This window comes from Vigna angularis, chromosome 11 (genome assembly GCF_016808095.1).
Source record: "Vigna angularis cultivar LongXiaoDou No.4 chromosome 11, ASM1680809v1, whole genome shotgun sequence".
Classification (NCBI taxonomy): domain Eukaryota; kingdom Viridiplantae; phylum Streptophyta; class Magnoliopsida; order Fabales; family Fabaceae; genus Vigna; species Vigna angularis.
In genome coordinates, this window is record NC_068980.1 from 815,722 (window position 1) to 839,889 (window position 24,168).

Sequence of the window (24,168 nt, forward strand, 5' to 3'; positions counted from 1 at the left end):
GGCTCATTTTAAGGATGTTATTATAAAATAGATTAATTGCTATATTACAAGTGAATATGTAATATTTAAAATATTAATGCAACGTGGGTAAGAAGAAGTGTTTCAGAGTTCATGAAAAAAAGAAGTAATGTTCTTTTCTTAAAAATATTGAGAAATGTCAAACTTTATAAAGGTAATCTCTCATGTAAAAATTATATTATGTCAAATCTTTTGTAATATGAAACTTGTATTTTCATAATATTTATTCAAATTTAATTTTTTTTTCTAATGAGACATGAAACTTTGGTTTAAAGAAATTTGATTATATTACTCTGTTTTGTATGGCAAATCTTTGATTATAGAAGGTGACACGACAGTGTAAATTTGATTGTACGTGAGTGCCACCTCCTATGCATCATGACAGCCACATATTATAATGGCACTAATTATATTGGATTTTATAGGAATATAAATGGTTTTAGTTATTTCTTAAAACTATTTGGGTTCGATTTATTAAATGTTTAATTATACTTATCTGTTTAATTAAACAAATAAATTTAAATTTTTTCAGACCAAAATTATGTAATCCCTTAGAATTTTACTTCAAATGTTCTTTTGCAAGGTTTCAACTTTAGGATTTTTATCTCTTACACGAAATCAAAGTTAATGCAATCGTATTAGGAATAATCCAGTTGGAGTTTTTGACCAAATCCTTATTTTTGGACCATATCGGACCAATGATATAATCAAACTCTCACGTGTAAAAAAAGATAAAAAAATATATAGAGGGTTTAGTGTTTTTTTTATATTTTTTTTAACTTACTATCTATTTTAATTTATTATTATCTTATTATGTTAATTTCAACATTTTTTAAATGTAATTAGAATAATACTATATCAATTATTTATTATAAATTTGAAATACAATATATATTTAAAGTATTTATTTCTTATAATTTTAATGTATAAATAAATATTTAAAAATATTATTAAAAATTATAAAAAAGTGAATAATTATATATAAAAGTAAATATATTTTTAGTCTCAAAAATTAAAAAAAAAAAATTATTTCAAGTTATAACATTCCAAACTTTAAAATTAAATAAATGTAATTTTTTTAACTTTCGTCAATTTCTTTTTACCTGTTTAATTATATTTATTTTTAAAATTGGATAAATTGTATCAAAATTTAGAATAAATAGAAAAAAAAAACATATTTAGAATAAAATATGACTCATAATTAAAATTAAATCTGTAATAAAAATATCTTTTGGAGTGTTAACGCTTTCGGGGGGGGGGGGGGGGGGGGGGGGGGAGAAAACAAAAGGAAGAGTTACGCCTTGATGTTATAGTGAAGTTGGGACTTGGGAGCAGCCACCATAGACTTGTGCATTCTGCATTGAAGCGTAGAGAAGAAGAGAAGAAGCAACAGCAATGGGTTGGATCGGAGAGACTATGGATTCCATCAAATCTCTTCAGATCCGGCAGGTTCTCACTCAGGCTGTTAGCCTCGGTTCGTTCTTCTTCTCCTCTCTCTCTTTTTCCGTTTCAATTTTTCATTCATTTTACTCTTATCTTATTTGCCTACACTCCCAAACTATTCCAATTTCAATTTCTCCGATCAAATTCTTCACTCCCCACTTTTTTTAGGGTTTTGATCAACTCCGGTTGCCAATTTTTTCACTGTTAGCGTTTGCAAAGCATTACGCTAGCATGGATATCTTCGCTTTTCGCTTGAGAGGTTTATCTTTAGCGGCTCTCACTCTCACTGTCACACTCTTTATAGACGAGGATCAATATGATTTATGGTAATCCGATTATGCAAACAACATAGGGTTATTGTGTCCACACCTTAAAACCATTGTGTTTGTCTTCCGTACTTCTTTTCATTCCTCTATCCTACTCAAGTGTTTCTATATGCTTGTGCTGCTGACAGTAATTCAACATTTGGTTGATAACTCTGTATAGGCTATGCTGTTTTATCATAAGTACTGTCGACGGTATGGTTTTCTTGGTCTATCCGTAGGATTTTTTATTTATTTATTTATTTACCAAAGTATTTTATGTTTTGACTCAGGCATGATTGTTACGTCTGCGTTGATAATATGGAAGGCATTGATGTGCATTACTGGCAGTGAATCTCCTGTTGTCGTTGTTCTTTCTGGAAGCATGGAACCAGGATTCAAGCGGGTGAGTCAGTCTTGTGCATGAATGCTTAACTGTTTCTGTTGTTGTTTTTGTTCTTTTTCAGTAAATAGTATTTTTGTGTTTCTTGTACACATAATTCGGGATATATTTCAGTGAGAGCGGAGTTGTGTATATATGCAAACTATTCTTGTCAACATAATTTTTCCGCTACTTTGTGGTTTTAACAAATGCGGCTAATGTGCAGGGAGACATCTTATTCCTGCACATGAGTAAAGATCCAATTCGGGCGGGGGAGATTGTTGTGTTTAATGTGGATGTAAGTTTTCTCTTCGGTTGTTTCTTTATATTTTGCTTAGCTTATTTGTATTTATCAGAATCAATCTATAAAAAAATTATATCTGAACCATTTGTATGACTTTACTCAGAATAATAGTTTGTTTATTCTTGTTAATTATATTCATTTTTTGATTCTCTGTTTTCTGCTCACTACTTTCCTATCATTATTGACGTAAATTAGATTATTTATTGACACGTATTTTTTGTATTTAGGGACGTGAGATTCCAATTGTTCATCGTGTAATTAAGGTAAGCACCTCTGGTACACCTAAATTGTCTTTTAGATGGAAAGTTAGGGAAAATCGGTTCACAGCATTGTATGGGGGATCCACTTCATAAGTGTGTTGCTGAAGTGGTGCCTATTCAAACTGAAACTACATAAAGTACATAAACTGTTCTTATTTAGTTTAATGTCAATGCAAACCAAATCCTAACCTGGGTTTTATCAAAATATGTGCCATCAGTTTTTGGTTCCTAATTTATCTTTATCTTAATCTTGAAGGACAAGGAACATCAATCTAGGGTGCCATTAGAATTTTCCTCCTTCACTCTCTGCTTCTCCTTTGTTGGTTGAACTACTTAGTTATTTTCGTTGACAACATTGTGAAAACTGGAAAGGTTCCTGAATCTCAGGGTAATGGATATGAATATGATAGATTACTTATCGTTCCTTGCAAAAGGAAACATCCTTGCTTAAAGTATGTTTATCAATTTATATTCACTGACAACACTAAAAATGGAGAGCATCAAGAATATCTGGATAATTCATAAGATTGATTAGTTGGATTTATCCTTCTTTCCAGCAATAAACTTGAATCCCTCAAGTGCACATACATGCATACATGCACGAACACTTAAATATTCACTTGTGTAAATTCTATATGTTTTCTACATTACACATTCTCTGGTTTAGAATTCTCTATGCATTCTGAAATATTGTGATGATTATGGTTGCCATATTTTAGAGTCTCAATACTTCATCATTCTGTAGGTACACGAAAGGGAGGATACTGGGGAGGTTGATGTTCTCACAAAAGGTAATGCCTAGTTCATGACTTGATAACTTCATGGAAATGTTGGCTATATTTGATTTTTTGGTCCTCCATTTTAGAGAAATACTAGTGATGCTTGCAACACAAATTTTCTAACATATTATTATTGAACGCATTTACCAATAAAAGAAATGGACCCATTCTCTATTTAGTTAGAAATGCATGAAGTGTTTTAGTTCAGTGTATTGTTAGCATCTCTCTTGTACGACACGTTTTAGTTATCCATTTTAGTTAGTGGCTATGTTAATGTAGTGCTTCCTTTGATTTATTTTGCTGTCTTTGGCAGGAGACAACAATTATGGGGATGACAGGCTATTGTATGCTCATGGTCAGCTTTGGCTGCAAAGGCACCACATAATGGGTAGAGCTGTCGGGTATGGCATTTTTTTAGTTACACTTGCTCCACTTATTGTAGAACTGTTTTCTAAACCTGTTTTGTTACACCCAGTACTACCTGTTGTGGCAAGCACACAGTTATTTACAATATTGAGGTTATATGCTTTAAGTCTTCAACTGTAATAAGAGAGAGATGTTTGACATTAAAGTAGTAGGCATTTTTTGGCAACATGCTAAATGCCACTACTAGAGCATAGTATCTGACAATGTGCGCAATTTCTAACACCCAATGGGCTCTTGAATATGAGCATCATGCCAAATGTTAATCCTACTTTATCCCAAAATGATACCAACAGTTTGACATTTAATAGTATGAAGCATTTCATTGGCAAGTAGTTTTCCGGTACTAAAAAAATTGCTTGTATTGTCAATGGCAGGTTCTTACCTTACGTGGGCTGGGTGACCATTATTATGACTGAAAAGCCTATTATCAAGGTTTGTTTGCTGTGCCAATCTATTGTGTTCATGTAGCTCGTGTAGGTTGTTGACGGTTCGAAACCTAATAGTTTTCTTGTGGTGCTGATTTATTGCAAAGCAACGGATGATATTTTACTCTGCAATGCGATAAAATGACCATTTTCGAGATGCATGACATATATTTTAAGTTGCATCAAGTATGAAGTATTCTAAAGCTGTCTCATCTTTGCAGTATATTCTCATTGGTGCTTTGGGGTTGCTCGTGATAACTTCAAAAGATTAAATGAATATTCCAAAATCAAACTGCGGCCTAAACTCCGATGGTAGTATGAGCAGATGTCATGCTTTTCTTGAAGGTGTCATTTTGTACCATTCATAGTATGGGGACTATATAATGTTAAGAATTAATGAAAAATAGTTGAATTTTGATATTTACCTTGATGAGTTGGCATCTGATTGAACTCCATCGCCTCCTTTATATTCTATTTTAGTGCAGTTTAAGATTAAGCCTATAAATATGCTGTTTCTTATCCTCAATGCCACCTGCGGTCTTTGTCCATTAAAAACTTGCTTAGTTCTTTGTGAAAAACTTTAGCTTGCCCATGCTTTACTAATCTAATATATAGTTTTATTCAAATTTTACCTAGATCGATCCTGAAGGAAAGCTAATATAATATTTCTTGGGGGGATTAAATATTTTTTGTTGGTTATTTGTAGCTTTCACCCCCCTTTTGAGTTTGATCACGGATTTCATTTTTTGGGTACTTCACTGTTGACATTTTCGAACTCGACATCATTTTTTAAGATATAGCCACTTCTGTGTCAATCGAAAACGTCGATGGGGGTCGTAGTAACGCCAGTAAGACCAAAATGGCACACAATGAAGTTTATGTTTTTCATAGTTCCACCAATTCAACCTACCAAATATTTATGTTACATTCATGCCAGACTTGCATGGTTGATTACCTTAACCACAGCATTAATTGACATTTTTAATCAGATAATGATACTCTGACACGTAATTTTTTTTTACATCCATTTCATACTACCTTTTACTATTTTCTACTTATTTTTTTCTTTTGAAATGCAAAAGTTTATTTTTATTAGGATCATTTTACTCTTTAAAAAATTGTCAAATAATATTTATAATTATTGATGTCAAATAACTTTTTTTTATCTCGACATTTTCTAGCTAATTTCCATTTTCATACTTTATTCTTTATTTTATTTTAATGCTATAGATGAGCCAATCAACAAGATAACAAAAATAAAAAATAAAGGTCTATGAATGAGAATAATTCTCCCATAATGATTACAGAAACATTTTATTCCTTCTAAAGTCAATGTAAAAACTGCATTTCATTTCATGAAATCTTAAACACACCATACACCATTGAATTATTATTGAGATTGATTTCTTTTATTATGCCGGCTAATATCTTCACAAATTTTATTTATTATATTTTTTTTTATAAAACAAATTTCCAAGTTGGGACTAAAATTTAAAAAAAAAAAATCTAGTTATACAATATTTATTACATGTATTAAAACTAATGATATAATTAGTCTAATATTTTCATCTTCATATTATTCTCTAACAAGAATCATATATATATATATATATATATATATACCAAAGCTTACGTGATAAATCTTAAAAACTTTTAAACAGAAACGAAACTTAATTTTTAAGAAAAGATAATCTTTTTGAAAAATGTTACACTTATATAGTTTCTTTGGCAACAGGAATGTAACTGAGAAATCATTGAAACCTGAACATCACCACTATTCCATGAAACCCTTTCTTCCTGCTTTCTTTCAAACTCAACAATGTCCAAAGCCATTCTTTCTCGAATCAAACCTCGTCACCGCCTCAAAATTTCCTCCTCTTTGCCTCCCCACATCAACAACCTCGTCTCTGACGTCATCCGAATCCTTAAATCCCATCAATCGCAGGAATCCCTCCAATCTCGCTTTGCTCAATCCAATGTTATTGTTTCCGACATTGCCCATTTCGTCATTGATCGTGTCCACGACCCGGAACTCGCTCTGAAGTTCTTCGATTGGGCTTCCACCCGACCCTTCTCTTGTTCTCTCGATGGGGTTGCCCATTCCTCTCTTCTGAAGCTCTTGGCCAGGTTCAGAGTGTTCTCGGAGATCGAGTCGGTGTTGGAGAGCATGAAAGCTCAAAACTTGGTCCCTACCCGTGGAGCATTCAGTGCTTTGATTGTTACATATGGAGAATTTGGGTCGGTTGATAGGGCTCTCCAGTTATTCCATGCAGTGCGTGAAATGCATAATTGTTTTCCCAGTGTTGCCGCAAGCAATTCGTTGCTGAATGGCTTGGTCAAGAGCGGGAAAGTCGATGTTGCGCTTCAGCTGTATGATAAAATGCTTCAAACAGATGATGGAACTGGTGCTGCTGTGGATAACTATAGCACCTCGATAATGGTGAAGGGCCTGTGCAACTCGGGGAAAATTGAGGACGGTTGGAGGTTGATTAAGGATAGATGGGGAAAAAGTTGTGTGCCACATGTTGTGTTTTATAATATGATTATTAATGGGTATTGCAAGAAGGGTGATCTCCAAAGTGCAACTAGAGCTCTCAAGGACTTGAAAATGAAGGGGGTTTTGCCAACTGTAGAAACTTACGGAGCTTTAATTAATGGATTTTGCAAGGCAGGGGAGTTTGAAGCAGTTGATCAATTTCTGACAGAAATGGCTGCAAGGGGATTGAATACAAATGTCAAAGTGTTTAATAGTATTATTGATGCAGAATATAAGCATGGTTTGGTAGCCAAAGCAGCTGATACAATGAGAAGGATGGCTGAGATGGGTTGTGAACCAGATATTACAACTTACAATGTTATGATTAACTTTTCGTGTAGGGGTGGAAGGACTAAAGAAGCTGATAAACTGATAGAAAAGGCGAAAGAAAGGGGATTGCTTCCTAATAAATTTAGCTATACACCCCTCATGCATGCTTATTGCAAGCAAGGGGATTATATTAAGGCATCAAGTATGCTTTTTAGGGTTGCTGAACTGGGAGAAAAACCAGACTTGGTTTCTTATGGAGCTTTTATACATGGAGTAGTCGTTGCTGGGGAAATTGATGTTGCATTGATGGTCAAAGAGAAAATGACGGAGAAGGGTGTACTTCCTGATGCTCAAATTTACAATGTTTTGATGAGCGGTCTCTGCAAAAATGGGAGGTTTTCTGCCATGACATTACTACTTTCAGAAATGCTTGATCAAAATGTTCAACCTGATGCATATGTCTATGCCACCCTGATAGACGGGTTTATTAGAAGTGGTGAGCTTGATGAGGCAATTAAGCTTTTTGAAGTCATAATTAGAAAGGGTATAGACCCTGGTGTTGTGGGGTATAATGCCATGATCAAAGGCTTCTGTAAATTCGGAAAGATGACAGATGCTCTGTCATGCTTAAATAAGATGAAAAATGTGCATCATGCTCCAGATGAATATACGTATTCCACAGTTATAGATGGATATGTAAAACAGCATGACATGAGTAGTGCCCTCAAGATGTTTGGACAAATGATGAAATATAAATTCAAGCCAAATGTGATCACCTACACCTCTTTAATCAATGGGTTCTGTAAGAAAGCAGATATTATCAGAGCTGAAAAAGTTTTCGGAGGAATGAAAACTTTCAATTTGGAGCCTAATGTTGTCACCTACACCACACTAGTTGGGGGTTTCTTTAAGGCTGGTAGACCTGAGAAAGCAACATCCATTTTTGAGTTAATGATGATGAATGGTTGCCTTCCAAATGATGCTACATTCCATTACATGGTAAATGGTTTAACAAATACTGCACCTACTCCGGTTCTTGTTGAGAAAAGCGATTCCAAGGAAAATGAGAGGTCACTGATTTTGGATTTCTTCACAATGATGATTTTGGATGGATGGGGGCCGGTGATTGCAGCTTATAATTCTATTATTGTTTGTCTTTGTAAACACGGAATGGTTGACACTGCCCAATTATTGCAAACTAAGATGCTGAATAAGGGATTTCTTATAGACTCTGTATGTTTCACTGCTCTGCTACATGGTTTATGCCAAAAAGGCAAGTCAAAAGAATGGAGAAATATTGTATCCTGTGATCTAAGTAAGACTGAACTTCAAACTGCTGTTAAATATTCCCTGACATTAGACAAATACCTATATCAGGGAAGGCTCTCAGAGGCTTCAGTTATTTTACAGACCTTGATTGAAGACTCCAAGTTTTCTGAACAGCCTGATAAAAATCTAAAGGTTATAGCAAGATAGAGACTGAGGAAATTCCCATGCATGAGGAAATTTTACAGATTAAAGAAGTCGAGCAATATTTCAGTCATGTATGAATGTGTATATAATGTGATCTACATAGAATTTAAAGAAGACATTTATATTGTCTTTTCTGAATTCTATTAACCTTCTTGATGTCAGCAAACAGCAAATAGACAACACAAATTATCTTCAGACAGTCATTTTATGAAGAGTATATAAGTGAATCATTATCATCCCCAACCTTTTTCACTATTACTAGCATCAGTTAAAGATGTTGAATCTCAATGCTTTGAAGCTGGCATGCATAAAGATGTTGAATATCAATGCTTTGAAGCCTGAGACAGCTGCCTGTAACAATAAAGAGGTTCTGAATTGATATAAATCTTACAGTTGTGCGGTGTGCATATAGGTTTACTTTTCTCCCATGGGAAGCAGCGGGAGCATGTGTATTACTTGTATATAATTTTTTGACAAATAACATCAAATGTGTATTAAATCTCTATTTCATTAGTCTGTTGCAGCCATTAGCTATGAAAGTGGTCCAAGACCTTCCCAATCCCCACAAACATAGGAGGAAACTTTGCCTGACACGAATACACGATCCCAAGGTTGTTTGTTTCTTTGGTTTTTGACAGTTCCAAATTTATTTCTTCAGTTTCTGGCAGTTCACTTACCATATTGGGAAAAGTTCTCCTACATAATAATTTGCCCCCACTGATATATTTTCGCCTACTTTAATGACTTTATTGCCCCTTTCTGAATATCCCATGGGATGGGAGAGGGGCAAAATTGCAGCGAGCCTACAACACTAACCAATTTCAAAGTCAAGGCATTGGGATATATATTTTGCAGACTAGTCTAAATGGAGTTGGATTCTTCTTCACCATATCAGACAGTTGGGTTATGCATGCATTCTGATTCAGATGTGAGAAAGCTGAAAAGTGTCTTATGGAAGTAGTTGAAATCTACAATAGAGCTGAAGAACAGAGAAGAATAATTGGTTCTTCGTCATCCCAGGTGTGATCTTTGGTTGGTTTTCATAAATCAAGTACATTCAGTAAAAGGTCTCCTTGATTTATCATTACCATATTTTCTAAAGCTAAATTGTGTTGTGCGAGTCTACTCAGATGATTACATGGACAATTGATAAATACAACAATGCTGCAGATGTTCAACCCCATCCATGGAGTGCAAGCTCACTTATCTTGAACTTTCAAGTGCTGCATTGAGGGTGCTATCAGTGTTTGCTGGAACGGAAACAACTTTAGATCTATTGTCTGAGTTCTCTTTGGATAGAGAAATGCATGAAACAATGTGAAAAGTACAAGATATGGATGAAACTAGTATTTACTTTATAATTACATATTTTTTATATTATTTCGATTCTTAATATTCATTAGTAGACACGTATTTGCATATTCGAGGACCAAAATAAAAGAAATTTAAATTTGGGAGATCAAAGTTTGAATCACACCCCCAAATTTCGATAACTAAATATATAATTAAATGTTTTCTAAAATCCCTATGAATAGGTAGCTTAACAAACAATATTTTTAATTACTTTCACTGCAATAGACCATAAATTATACAGTTTTTTTTGGTGTTAAATTAATTTGCATAGGTTTATGAAAAATATAATCAACAAATACCATGGTACTTAAACTTGAGAGTATTAAAGGTGTGGACATATTAAAAAGTTCTGGACCGGAACTCTAATTAAGTATTTATAATAATTAAATTATATTACATTCATTAAAATTGCGATAGAATTAGGTTTAGATATTCAAAGTTCCTTTAATTTTTTTTTTCTCATAGTGTCAGAGTATTAATTCAAGTCAAGAAGAGTGTGAATGTCGTACTTAAAAGTTGAGTTGATGGTTAAACGATATATTGTATCACTTAAATCATAGTTTTATCATTCAATTTATATATGATATGTTCCTCAAGCTCATATTCATGACAAGTTGTTAATGTTTTTATTAACATTCATTGTTTTAAATTCATTTATTCATGGTGGGTGATTTGAGTATATTTATTTATTCTATGGTGTGAGTTGGTGTAAAAAATGTTGGTATCAAATCACAAAGATGAATGATGAATAACACAGGAAATTAAATTAGATATGTATTAAAAGAAGAACAATAAATGATGACATTTAAGTAATAATTAGAGTATTGCTGAATAAATATGATATATTATGTAGATAGTGAAGTAGAGAAATATTATTTCTTTAATAATGCATAGTGCAAATATTAAGTTAGAGAATTTTATATATTTAAGTTTTATTACATATTGAGTCACAAACAATTATCATATGACAATTATCATATGACAGAAGTCGATTTAAATTTATATAATTAAATTAAGAACGAAGACTTATCAATAATTATTAATATATATGGTGGAGAGGATAATTTTTTAGATTAATAAGATATTATTATTGGTGTTAATATATGATCTCACATTCTTTTTTTTTTTTTTTTTAGTTTGTGAGAAAAACAAAATAGAACTCCATAAAAGATGAAAAAAATAGTATTGCAACTAGATATAGTTTATATTTATCAACATAAAAAATATTTTTAAATAATTATCGTCCTAATTGAACTATCTAAATTACAATGGTAACATTGACAATTAAACAATTTCACTTTTTTTAATGAATTAAAACTTCGTGTATATGAGGCATTTTCAAATAAAAAATTAATGGCTCTTAACTTTAATGAATCATCGATCTCTTTGTTAAGCCGAATTTTTCCAAAATGTTACTTGATGGAAGTTTTAGTTCATTTCAATACACGAATAATGTAAAATATAGTTAATTATATACTAATTAATCTTATCACAATGGCTTGATAATTTATTTAATATAATTAAAAATGATAATTGCGTAGACAACTTTTCCCTTACTGTTATTTTTTTAAAGAAATAATTGCATCAAATGTGCCTCTTCACGATAAATAAATAGCTACAACTAATTAAAATATTACGGTTGAAGCTTTCACAAATTTATATTTTATCATAAATACAATTAAACATATCTTCAAATTATATATATGAATACATTTTTTTAATACATTTTTTTTTAAATATGACGTTGATTAAAAAAACTAATTTAAAATATAGACTTAATTACTATTTTAGACTTTATTTTCGGCTATTTTATTTAATGTGATTCTCATTTTTTCACACATTTAATTTGGTCTTATTTTTGTAAATTTTGTTTAATTTTTTTTATGATGTTGTCTAAATTGTTAACGATATAGGATGAACAATTCATATGACGTGACGATATTTTATCTAAAGTGTGCGTTGTGTATAAGTCACAAATGTTAGGGTTCAACCTATGGCTATAAGAGATGGTCCACCGTCATCGATAATCCACAGAGATGCTCGACAATCCCAAAGAAGCTCGGCAGCCTAAGAGAAAAGCTCAACAATAGAAAGAAGCTCGACAATCTAAGAGAGAAGCTCAGTAGCCCAAAAGAGAAGCTTGACAACCTCAGAGAAAGATTTTTAATTTATTGTGAAGACAAAAGATGGAATTGACGAAAAGAATGAAGGTAGAAAGTGTAGATTGATGAATGAAGAAAAATGGAAAGGAATTAGTGATGGTTTTTGTGTGGGTTTTCTAAAGAAAAAAAATTTGATTGGGGAAGGGGTTGAAAAAAATTTCGATGCAAGTTTAGAGATTTCACGTGCATTGTTTCGCGATACATGTTCATAGTGAAGGTCGAACCGTGGTTGCATGCTCGAGGTGGATTCATGTTTCGTGGCAGTGTGACGATAGAGATTTGACAGTTACATGGATCTTCGAAGATGAAACTATGATTCTAGCGTATATTTGTTTCTATCTCAAAGTGGTGGACCGTGATGTTTTACAACTCACAAAAGTCATGTCAACAAAAACTACATAACTCATTCAAAGAGTGTCATCCTTTACACTATTTAGATAACGTTTTAAACAAAATTTATCAAAATAAATTTTGTTTTACAACTCACAAAAGTTATGTGAACAAAAACTACATAACTCATTCAAAAAGTGTCATCCTTTACACTTTTCCGTCAACTATTTAGATAACATTTTAAACAAAATTTATCAAAATAAAAATCAAATTGAACTCTTAAAAAAATGTAGAACACATTCAACAAAACAGAGATTAAGTCTAAAATATATAAATAAATATATTACTATGGGCTTATAGCCGACCGAACGGTCAAGGTGCAAGAGAGCCTAAGTTATGGAGCTCATGGTCGACCGATGGTACCTCCTAGGCAAATGAACTGAGCGGACAAACAGTTAACCGCTCGGTAAAATGGGCTCGCAACCAACCGAACGGCAAAGGTGCAGAAGAGTCGGCCGACCGATGATACCTCTCAAGTCGATGAACCGATCAGTTTAAAGAGCCGTTAAGGTAATCAATAGTAATAACTGCCGGGAAGTTAATGAAAATAATTGTCATTTATTGACAATTAATAATCTCATTCATGGGTGATTAATGAGTCAGACCTAACCGTAAAGTTATTATAATTTATAAATATTTGTCTGGAAAAGAAGACAAGTAACTCGAACTTGAACTGAACTCAGAGCTTTGATAATTAAATATTGATTACAAGATTACTATGTGCAGTCACTGACTTGAGCGTCGGAGTATCTTTTGCAGGCACCCTCCCCCGCGGCTTGGACAAGGAGAAGAACGAAGACAGCACAACTGAACATCGGAACACACAACTTTGAATGTTTTGGATTAGGTTCTAAATCCTGCTGAAACAAAATACAAATCTCATCTTAAAAATCTGTAATATTGAATTAGATTTAAAATTTAATGTGTTAACTATTATGTTTTCTTTTATGTAAATATATTTCATTTTAATATTAGAAAGACAGGTATATATTTACTTTGAAAAGTCGAAGAATAATAAAAAACAAAGATGAAAGATTTGTTAGAATCTCCTTATTATAAATAAACATTTATATACAGTATATTCTTGTATTTTAATATTGTAAAATTAACTATAAATAGTGATCAACCAAAGTGTTAAGGTGTGAACCACAGTTGAATTTAGGTCTTGGTGGAAAAAATGAGAGTGATAATTATTACTCTATTTCTGTTAGGGTAGTTGCAGAAGATGCTGATACTCATACAGTGAATTACACAGAGGCATACGAGTCTTCAGCATTCAAAAAGTTTGTGACACATTGCAGTTCGCATGTTGCAGAGACATGCAGTGAAATTGAAGCAGTGCAAAAGGAAGATGGTGAAAAAACCGGAGCATATGGGTTAGGGCTTTGTCTTTTGGATTCTATGAAGAGTTGTTTGGTGGAGCATGGAGCCTCTCTTGAGGAAACAACTCCTACAAACCAAAAAGATTCGTCGGAAGATACCCGACTATTCAAGCCACCACCCATAAATGGCTATCCGGTGCCGTTACCACCACCCATAAAATTCACAACTGATACTGTGAAAGTCATAGCGAAACCTCCTAGTCTTGCTCTAATCCAACCTCATCCACTCTCCATTGAAACTCTCAAATTCCAAGCTGTCTTGAGAACCTGCAGCCATGTCAGTTCACGCACGTGTTTCACTCATCCTGATGTTGTTACATTATCACCTTGTCTCGTTACATCTCTCAATCAATGTGTATATCCGGATGATACCTGGTATGTTGTCTGGTTTTTTTCCTTTTTTTTAAGAAATATTAAAAAATAAATTTAAAACGTAAATATTTTTTTTTATATTTCCACTTATATATTTTAAACCTATAGATACACGTCTATTTATATATTTTAAAACTCTATTATCTTTTCTATTGTTGTTAAGATAGTAGATAAATCTCATTAGAATATAGACTTTGATAACTTTAATATTATCTTAACTTAAAGTAAGTTTTGATGATCATGATCAATTTTGAAAAAAAAAATTATTTAATTAATTTTATAAAACTGATTTACAAAATCTGCATCAATTTATTTCTTACAAATTTATTTTGTTTCTAGTTTATATAAAATCTCTAATAACTTACCTCTCAAGTTTTTGGACAAGCATCTTTCACTCATTAGTTTTCCAATTATAATATGCAAGAAAAATGTACAACAACCTAGAAAAACATTATCTCACTAAAAGAATTTTTTTAAATAGTATTCAATTTTAAAGATAAAAATTAATTAATTATTATAGTAACTAATTTAAATATTAAATTAAAAATTAAAAAAAATTATTTGTAAAATAGTTATTATAAATAAAAAATTATAATTAATTAGGTTATGACTATAAAAAACTAATATCTAAATTAATTACTATTTATAATAGCGAGTAAATTTTAATTTATAAAATAATATATAAATTAATCACTGTATTAATCAATTAATTTTTTATCTTGATTACTATTTAAAAATTTACTTGTAAAACAAACCTTTTCTATCCTTACAAGTGATTTGCAAGAAAAATAAGCATGGAATCAGAAAGATACCAAGATTCGTATCTGTTTCTTTCTTGCATCTCTTGCTCATATTTCAAGACAGATTGTTATTGTTGTTGCTATCAACAAACAGAATTGTTTCGTGTGTAATAATAGACAAGATTGTCTATACTGATTGATTCATTTTTGCTCAGTAACTTTTATTTGGTCTCTAATAATTTCAGATATTTTGTACCTTAAAATCATACTGATGTTTCATTTTCCTTTTCTTAAAAACTGAACCATGTTTCATTTGCTTGTGATTGGTGCAGGTGAGGCAGGTTTTCGCCATAAATAATTCTGGGAAGAACTTGCGTTGTCATGTTATACTAATAAACCAACAATTACAAGCATTCTCCATCATATATATATATATATAATAGTCACTTTTCCTTAACTCAACTTTTAATCTCTCTTCAAACGTTGTTTATTTTATGTACCCTTAATATTCCAAAATTACCTATATGAATAAAAAAAATTATTCAACAATGTTATGATGCATGATAATGGTGTTACTAATATAAATACATATTTTTATTTTACTAAAGCAACGCCGATGAGGAATATGTCAGGTTAACCAAATGGTTTTGGAAGGGTAGTAAAATCGTGTTAACCGAACGCTGCTGAGTGTGTTCTAAATACGTTAAGTAGGTAAAATTACTATAAAAATATTTAATTTTTTCAAGAGTTATTTTTAGCGTTACCAATAGTTTTAATCTCTGAAAAATGCGTTACCTGCGATTGCAAAACCCGTTAGAAAAAACAACATCAATAAGTATTACCGGCGGTTTTTGATTAAAATTGCTGCAATTTCTTGGGGTTTCCAGAAAGCGCTAGTATTTGTACTGATTTTGTTAAAATACCAAAATTAATCGAGGTTTTATAAAATTGCTAAAAATGACTGGGGTTTGATAGAAATTGCCGAAAATGATCAAGATTTGATAAAAATCGTAAATAATATCAGGGTTTGGTAAAAACTGTCAAAATTAAATGGGATTTTGTAGAAACCGTCGAAAATAACTAGATTTAATAGAAACCGCTAGAAATGACTGTATTGAGCATCACCATGTTCCCAATCTCTATATATGTGCTAGCTTTGATATTACTGTTAGATAATTCTAGAAAAATATTATTACTTATGATTCTTAATGATATTATGTTGTATAACTAATTAATTATATATTTTTTTGTTAAAACTATTGAAATTTCAAGTTATTACTTAATATTATATTATCTGTAGTTATATAAATTTTAAGAGAATATATAAACTCTCTCTGCTTTCCAACCTTACAATACAATCTCTCTCTGCCTCTTATACGTACCCTGACATATCATTTGAGTTTCATCTCAGAGCAATATCTTGAATGAAGATGAAAAATTGATTTGACTTATTTCTTACTTCAGCCATCTAAAAAAGTTTAATGAAAAGAGAATTAACATTTCTTAAGTATTTAACTTTGTCAATGCACTCTAAAGTTATAGAATTTTCATTTCAAACATCACTTGTATAAAAAGAAGATAATTGGGTTACAACTTGAGTTACTCTAATTATCAAAACAGAGCTTGAATGTTACTTGATTTATAACTTAACACTCAAGTAGTATACGCAAAACACTAAAAATTAGGTACATTGTGAGATTAATGTTAACAAAAAAATCCATTTAAACGGATACATTTTAATTTTTTTGTTTTTTCTTATTAAGTTTCAATATAACCATAATTTTTTTATTGCAAATAAAAAAAATTATATTCAGGAATTACACGTACAAATATTTTTTTTATCATTATCATTATAAAATTACCAAAATGGAATAACTTTAAAAATAGAAATTAAGCAAATTATGTCAAATTGTTACATTTTTACAAAGAAAAAAAATCATGTTATGCTAAAGATAATTTTACTTTAACTAAAATAAAATTATGCTAAGTCAAAATGACTTTTATAAAAAAGTTGAAATTGTCTTAATATATTTAGTAAAACATAAAAATCGTTTCAAACTATCACAACTTTAATTTTTTTATAAAAATATTCTTAATTTAATATAAATTCATTTCAATAAAAATAAAATCGTGCTAAGTTAGTACGACTTTTTCAAATTCGATTTTTTAAAAAAAAAATTAACGGACTTTGATAATTTCATAATAAAATTATTAGAGAATGGTGAAAATAGGAGTAGAAAGTTATGGCAAGCATGGTGTGGGATAATATTTTACCTTTCTTTTACATTTTGCTTTTTATATTTATCTACATCCAGTCTGAATTTACCAAAATAGATATGGAAATTAAAACACAGATGTTTAGATGAGAATGAAAGACTGAAGCAAGTGAACGAAGAAAAGCATATTATTATTTTATTTCTAAAATGAAGGAACAAAACAAAAAGAATGAAAGAATAGGGAAAAAGGTGAAAGATGATGATATAATAATGGAGGATTTGATCACCAGGTTAATGTGGTGTTCTTGTGCTTGTAGTGTGGGGGCACGCCATGGAAGCAAGGAACCCCAGTAGCCCGAACCCAATCAAGTCCATGAAAGAATTTGGAAGGTGAGAACAAACGTGCAGCTTTTGAATTGAGGTTCAAAATCCCATTCCAATTCACACGTTTGGATTTGTCTGAACCAGGGCCAGTGTTGTGATACTCTGCATAAAAGCAAGTATCCATACCAGTAGGTCCATCTAATGCTTCCCATGCCAAATATCCTTCACCTTGAATCAAGTCATCGATGTACGTATCCATGAAAATGGTTCTGGAGTATGTCTTCCATGGACGAGCTAGGTAAGCTTTGTTAACAAATCTTACTGGGTAAAAATCAGGGTCAGCCACAATGGAACCTCCTTGGATCACTATTGCAGATGGTTGTTCTTTCTCTTTTCTACCTTGTGCAGTCACAATGCATTGTTGATTTTCCATTGGCTTTCGGATCACGAAAGTGCAATTCTGGAAAACAGCAAGTGCATTTCCGAACACAAAGTCGATGGTACCAGAAATGGTGCAATCCCTGTAATACTGACGCAGGGCGTGTACGTAAAGTGTGTCTTGATACCCATCCATTGAACAATTGTAGAACACAGACTTGTCTGCTTGAACTCTCAATGCCACTGCCTGATGCTTCTCGGCTCCAGCAGAGTTCTCAAATCCCATGTTCATGCCCACAAAGTTATCTCCTTGAATAGCTGCACGAATATCAGTTATATTTTTATGATTTTACCCTTAAAAAACATTTTTCAATTGGATTGGGTTTATAATTTTTATGATTTTATCCTTAAAAAACATGAAAGAAGACATACCAACTGTGGCAGTTTTATAAGTGGTGACTCCATCTATGTAGTTTTTGTTGCCTGTTATTCTTGTCTTTTTGCCACCATCACCAATGAAAACCACATGAGTCATATTCTTTTTCACTTCAACATACTCTTGGTAGATGCCCTCCTTGATGTAGATCACAAATGGCGTTTTATTTTTCTTGGGTACTTTGTTCAGTGCTTCATTGATGGTTTTGAAATCTCCACTGCCATCTTTGGCTACCGTCACATTAGGCTTGCGATTTAATATCAGAGTTTCATTTAGTCCTCCATTATTAACCGATGAGGGTGACTCAGAATCTTGAAAGAGGCGACGTCCCAATAATTTTGTGGCATTCAAATTTGTGAAAGTATCAGACAATGCTGATATGATGGCAAGACCATTGCTAGTCATATGCATGCCTGTCGTTAATAAATCCTGCATCTTTTTACCAGCATCGCTGGTGGTGTTCTCAAACTCATCCAAGCAAGTGTCTTGGTATGTAAGTGCACCAGTTAGCCAAACTTTTAAGTTCATGAGGATTTTATCAACACTCATTAGGTTAAACTCGCTCATTCCAATAAATGACCTTTCTAACTCCGAAACTGAAAGATCCATGAGTTGTCTGCATGTTTCGAGTGCCATCTTCGCTCTAGGCTCCTTCTCAATGTCATGCAAGATATTCATTTCTTCGAATTTATCAGTAATTTTTTCAATGGTGATATTGAAAGCAAGTTTGATAAGTTCATATGGATCTGTTGTTGTGTTGTCTCCGACACCTGCCATGAGATTTTCCTCACATTCTTCCTTGTAATTTGTGGGATTACAAAGGGTTTGGACGGCTTTTACAGAGGCAGTAACATGTTCCTTTTTGTTATTAACATTATCACCATTTCCATTTGAACCACTCTCATTGAGGTTGATACCAAATACGATAGCCCCAACTACAGCCACCAAGAACAAGGTTGAAACACCAATGATAATCCTCTTTCCTTTATCAGCATTTCTCTCCGACATTTCAAGTATGTATAGCTCCTATATCATACATGGATTTAGTGTAAAAAGTTAGTGAATGTGACAAAATTAATAAAAATAAACATGACATTTCATAAACATGTTTTTTGAATTCTAAACATGATCTTGTTTTATTTTGACCCTCGTCTTTTATCGCTAGCGCACGACATGCATGCAACTAGTGTTAGCAATTAACAACAATGTTTTTCTTTTCTTTTTAATTTTATTAGCACAATTCACAACAATGTGTTATCTGTTTGCATATATATTGTCATCATCAATAAGGACAATTTCAGAAATTCTAAAGATTCAAACAAATAAACAATTTTTTCTTCAGAAAGATTCAAAATCAAATAAAGTCACGTAGGCATATAATATTTCATAGAATGAATAATAAATAATGTGTATGTTTATTTACGTACTCTGTGAAACAAGAACCTTACTGACGAAAAGTGGAGAGAAATGAGATCCCTATTCTCTATCTAGAATATGTTTTCTTTCATATGTTGAGATGGTGGAGAATTATTATATACCCAAAAAATTGTACTTAACTCCTAATTAAGGTGAATCATTCTAATGTCATTCGTGTTTAGTCAAAATATTAAATAATTGTCTTTTCTAAAATAAGAGAAACGGATAAAAGCCACATATATACTTGTCTTTCCTAAAATAAGAGAGGATAGAAAAACACATACTAAATTGAGTATATATAATTAGTATTAGTGCAATTATTGTTTAGTTTAAAGGACAAATAATTGTCTTTTATAAAATAAGAGGAACACATATAAAACACATGTACTAAGTTATATATATTTTATAAACACTAATCTTTTTATCTAACGAAATGTACTGTATTACTATCATTTTACATTTTTACAATTAGGCTACTTTTAAACATTAAGGGAAAATGGAAAAAGTAAACCTCACATGAAAATTTTCATAAATGGAGTAAATGTGTTCGATTAGGGTTTTTCTTTTTCAAAAGCAAACCTAAAATGAAAATCTAATTCACATTATGCATGTGTTTTAACCAGTAATGCAATGTACTTTTTCAACTAGAGTCGACCGACCCAATTGTTATTAGATTTTACCCATAATTTTGTAATATTATTTTATTTTAAAAAGTATTACCGTGGGCTTAAACTCCGTTTAGTCCACTCTAATAACGTCTAATAACGTCTTTCTTTTAGTTGAAGTTAATTTTTGATAGCTAATTCACTACATTCTTAGTGTATGAAATATAGGAAAATTGAGTTTTGTTTTTATAAACAATGTGAAACTTGAGATGAAAATTTTCTAAGTATTACTCACACGTGTAAGAATATTTTTTCAATAATTAATTAACCATAGATCAAATTAAAAGTGATCATTTTTCCTGAAAATGAAGTAAATATATATCAAATACTAATATTTCTTAATAAGAAAGATATTATCAAAATGTATAAAAGAGTCTAGTTACCTATTAGTTCCATTTTAAAAATTAAAATAAAAAATAGAATATAGTAATCGTCTTTTGTTTAAAAAAAATTGAAGAATCTAAATTAAAAGAAGGTTATGGAAATATAAGTAAATCTTTTGGGTTGTAAATCTTTTGAGTTATTTCATTTTAATTTAGAGTTTTTGCGTCAATTTTCATTATTTTAAATCCAAATATAAGAATATTATATATATAATATGTAATATATGCACAAAATAACATATTATATCATAAACACAGCATACATTTATATATTACATTTAATAAATAGTGTAAATATCAACACACGTCACAACAAATACAACTATTACGAAATATTTAATGATTTGCGTCATTGGATTTTTATATAATTTTAATGATTTAGACTATTAATAATATATTAAGTTCATTAAGGAATTCTAAAGATATTTTTATATAAATTTGTATTTTAAAACATAATATTTAAAAGTTAAACATATGAAAATCTAATTTAATATAAATCACGATAATTCTCTCTCCCTACACACATTACAAAATATATATCATTCCTGACATTGTTTCATCCACCAATCTTATCCGCAACAAAATCATAAAAATAACATGTTTACTGTAGAAATTATTTATTGCAATTAAAAGATTTTATAGAATGCAATCATTTAATTTATTTGAGGGAAAAAGAACACCATGAAGAATTTATGAATTAGTATTTAAATTGTTATTTGATATTAATTATCAATTTTTTTATTACTAAATAAATTAGTGTCTAAATTAGTATCTAATTAATTAAAGATCAATTTTAAACTTTTCAATAAATTTATATTTTAAAAAGAGTCTTGAAAAATATAATTATACAATGTGCCATTTAATATCAATTTATTCTTCAACTGTAACAAAATTTTACCCAACTAAAACCGAGTTCCGTTTTAAATATAAATAGCCAAAGCTCTAGAGATATTGTCTATTAATTATATTTATTAAAAATATAGTCTTATAATATATTAATTAATATAATTATATATTTTCAAAATATATATATTTGTGTGTTATGTTTTTTTTTATGTAATTTACCATAAAAAATAAATATATTTTTATATAATTGTCTTTCCAAAAAACAATTGTAGTTATAATGGTGACGACAATAATATGAATTGACTCTTAATTTAAAAGTTTAATCATTTCGAATGTCTCTATTTATGTAGAGAAATCTCAAATAGGTTCTCGTATTTTTTTTATCTCAGTTAGGTCCATGTTGCTGTAAAATTTAGTCAATTGTAACCTTGCCGTTAATTGGACTGGACGGGTTAAATTTTTTAGGTCGTGGCATGGTGACTGCGCAATTGTTAAGCACGTGGCACACATTACGTGGAGTTTATTTATTTTAACATTTAAATAAGTTAAATTTATTTCCTAGAGATGACGTCATTCTTCCACTCCCCGACATACTCATTCCCGTTGTGCCACGTGTACCTTCCCTCCCCTCTGCAGGTTGCACCGCCACCAACCCTCGTACACGTTGTCGTTCGCATACCGCTTCTCCTCGAACCCGTGCTTCCTATTCGTGATACATATCCCGTCGACACCGACAAAGGTTTCGAAGTTGTGCATCCTCCCGGCAGCAAACACTACCGCCCAATATAAACCAAACTTTTGTCAATCCAAACCAAGCCCACAAGGACTCCATCAAGGTCAGAATGGAGCAACTCCGCTGCCAACCACCACGTGAAACAGGTTGTTGCTGCCATCGCAACCACCGTGATACCGTTCGCATCCCAACTTTGCCAGAACTAAAAATTGGAAACCCTTTCTCCCACGGTCACACCCAACATCATGAGACAAGAACCAACCCTAATCGCTAAGCCACAAATTGCACCATGAGAAACAAGAACCAACCTTAATCGCAAAAAAACTCAAAAAATCCAAAATTGCATAACATATTCTAAAACCCCCAAAATTCTCAAAAAAAACCCTAATTCCCAAAGCTGCGACACGGTCCGATGTTTCGTTCCTTTTCCTTAATCGCATTGCAAACCTACTCGTACATTACAAATGCTCTCTTTTAATTCCGGGCCAGTTGAACTTTGTTCGCTTAGTGAGAATTAGCTTCAGGGTTCCTTGTTTTCTCTGGTTTTGAATTTTGAGTGTGATTGTCTCTCCCATTATTGGTTAATTGTACTGTGCAATTGGAATTAGCTAGGATAGGTATGGCTGTAATTTTTGGGTGTTTGTGCCGTCTAGTTCCACTGGTTAGAAGTGGAGCCGCAAGGCTAACGGCGATGCCATTGTTGATGCCATGCTGGAGATTGTTGTTGCTTCAAAGATGAGGGCCAATGCAATTCTGAAGAACGAGGACAGGTTCTCTATAAGCAAGTGCATTAAGGTGTTAGATGAGTTGCAAGGTGTTGATGAACAGTTCTACTTTCTTGCCTTGGATTTATTTGAGAACAACTCCAGTGCCCGTGAGTTTTTCATCTCTCTCAAGGGTGACAAGAGGTTGCTATGCTTTCATCTTTGAATTTAGGGATTTAATAAAATCTCAATTTTTTTTAGTTTTAAATTACACATGATGCGAGTTTTCTCTGTCACGTGCTTAACAATTGCGCAGTCACCATGCCACAACCCAAAAAAATTAACGTCGTCCAGTTCAATTAACGGCAAAGTTACAATCGACTCAATTTTACAAGAACAGGACCTAATTGAGATAAAAAAAATACAAAGACCTATTTGAGACTTCTCTGTATAAATAGGAACATTTGAAATGATTAAACCTAATTTTAATGAAGGATCGACCTCTTTGTGAAACCCAATTTTTAGTTTTTGTTATATCCAATACACGAAAGCGTGGCAAAATATTTTTATCTAAATATTACTCTTTTATCACAAATGCTTGATAATTTATTCAATACAATGAAAAATAATAACCACTTAACTATTTTTCTTCTTATCATGCATCAGAGGTAAGATATGCCTCTTTAAAATTAATATATGTTGCAGCTCAATTTTCAGTATGTATGTAGAAGTACACATACATATAAGGAAATTCTTTAAAAAAAAATAGAAGAAATAAATACGAACATTGCAATATCAGTTAGTCCAATGATTAAATACATTCTGTTATTTTATGTAATTAAATTCTATTTTGTGTTTGGAGATAGCTATATATTTTTAACTCTTGTGAAGCAAATGAGTCAGGTTGTTTAATAAAGATGAAAGGTCATTATAATTTTTATAATAAACACATCAATATATGGTTTCGACATATATATATATATATATATATATATATATATATATATATATATATATATATATATATATATATATATATATTGTAAAATT

General features: G+C 31.5%; 4 protein-coding genes across 8 annotated transcripts; 3 read left to right on the top strand and 1 right to left on the bottom strand.

The window, feature by feature from the left end:
• Window positions 1-1,268: 1,268 nt before the first annotated feature.
• On the top strand, window positions 1,269-4,789 carry LOC108333081 (uncharacterized). The gene is made up of 8 exons (XM_017568412.2): window positions 1,269-1,492; window positions 2,057-2,169; window positions 2,372-2,443; window positions 2,677-2,712; window positions 3,455-3,500; window positions 3,802-3,889; window positions 4,289-4,346; window positions 4,561-4,789. Exons 1-8 carry the CDS (start codon window positions 1,414-1,416, stop codon window positions 4,609-4,611), a joined length of 543 nt encoding a protein of 180 aa, XP_017423901.1. The 5' UTR covers window positions 1,269-1,413; the 3' UTR covers window positions 4,612-4,789.
• A 1,295-nt stretch (window positions 4,790-6,084) lies between these two features.
• LOC108332487 (pentatricopeptide repeat-containing protein At1g52620) lies at window positions 6,085-9,979 on the top strand. 5 transcript variants are annotated; one of them, XM_052871081.1, is made up of 4 exons: window positions 6,085-8,144; window positions 9,133-9,229; window positions 9,417-9,638; window positions 9,749-9,979. In XM_052871081.1, exons 1-2 carry the CDS (start codon window positions 6,159-6,161, stop codon window positions 9,190-9,192), a joined length of 2,046 nt encoding a protein of 681 aa, XP_052727041.1. In that variant the 5' UTR covers window positions 6,085-6,158; the 3' UTR covers window positions 9,193-9,229; window positions 9,417-9,638; window positions 9,749-9,979. The 5 variants fall into 5 exon arrangements, with proteins under 5 accessions (XP_052727041.1, XP_052727038.1, XP_052727040.1 ...); XM_052871078.1 differs by having other exon boundaries at window positions 6,085-8,689; window positions 8,781-9,638; XM_052871080.1 differs by having other exon boundaries at window positions 9,133-9,638.
• LOC108332979 (nodulin-20-like) lies at window positions 9,570-15,479 on the top strand. The gene is made up of 3 exons (XM_052870753.1): window positions 9,570-9,638; window positions 13,676-14,280; window positions 15,350-15,479. Exons 1-3 carry the CDS (start codon window positions 9,570-9,572, stop codon window positions 15,351-15,353), a joined length of 678 nt encoding a protein of 225 aa, XP_052726713.1. The 3' UTR covers window positions 15,354-15,479.
• A 1,954-nt stretch (window positions 15,480-17,433) lies between these two features.
• Window positions 17,434-19,858, bottom strand: LOC108333819 (pectinesterase). Its single transcript, XM_017569276.2, has 3 exons — window positions 19,799-19,858; window positions 18,368-19,397; window positions 17,434-18,253 (listed from the first exon to the last, which is right to left on the bottom strand). The coding sequence occupies exons 2-3, from the start codon at window positions 19,377-19,379 to the stop codon at window positions 17,517-17,519; spliced, it is 1,749 nt and encodes a 582-aa protein (XP_017424765.1). The 5' UTR covers window positions 19,380-19,397; window positions 19,799-19,858; the 3' UTR covers window positions 17,434-17,516.
• Window positions 19,859-24,168: the final 4,310 nt, after the last annotated feature.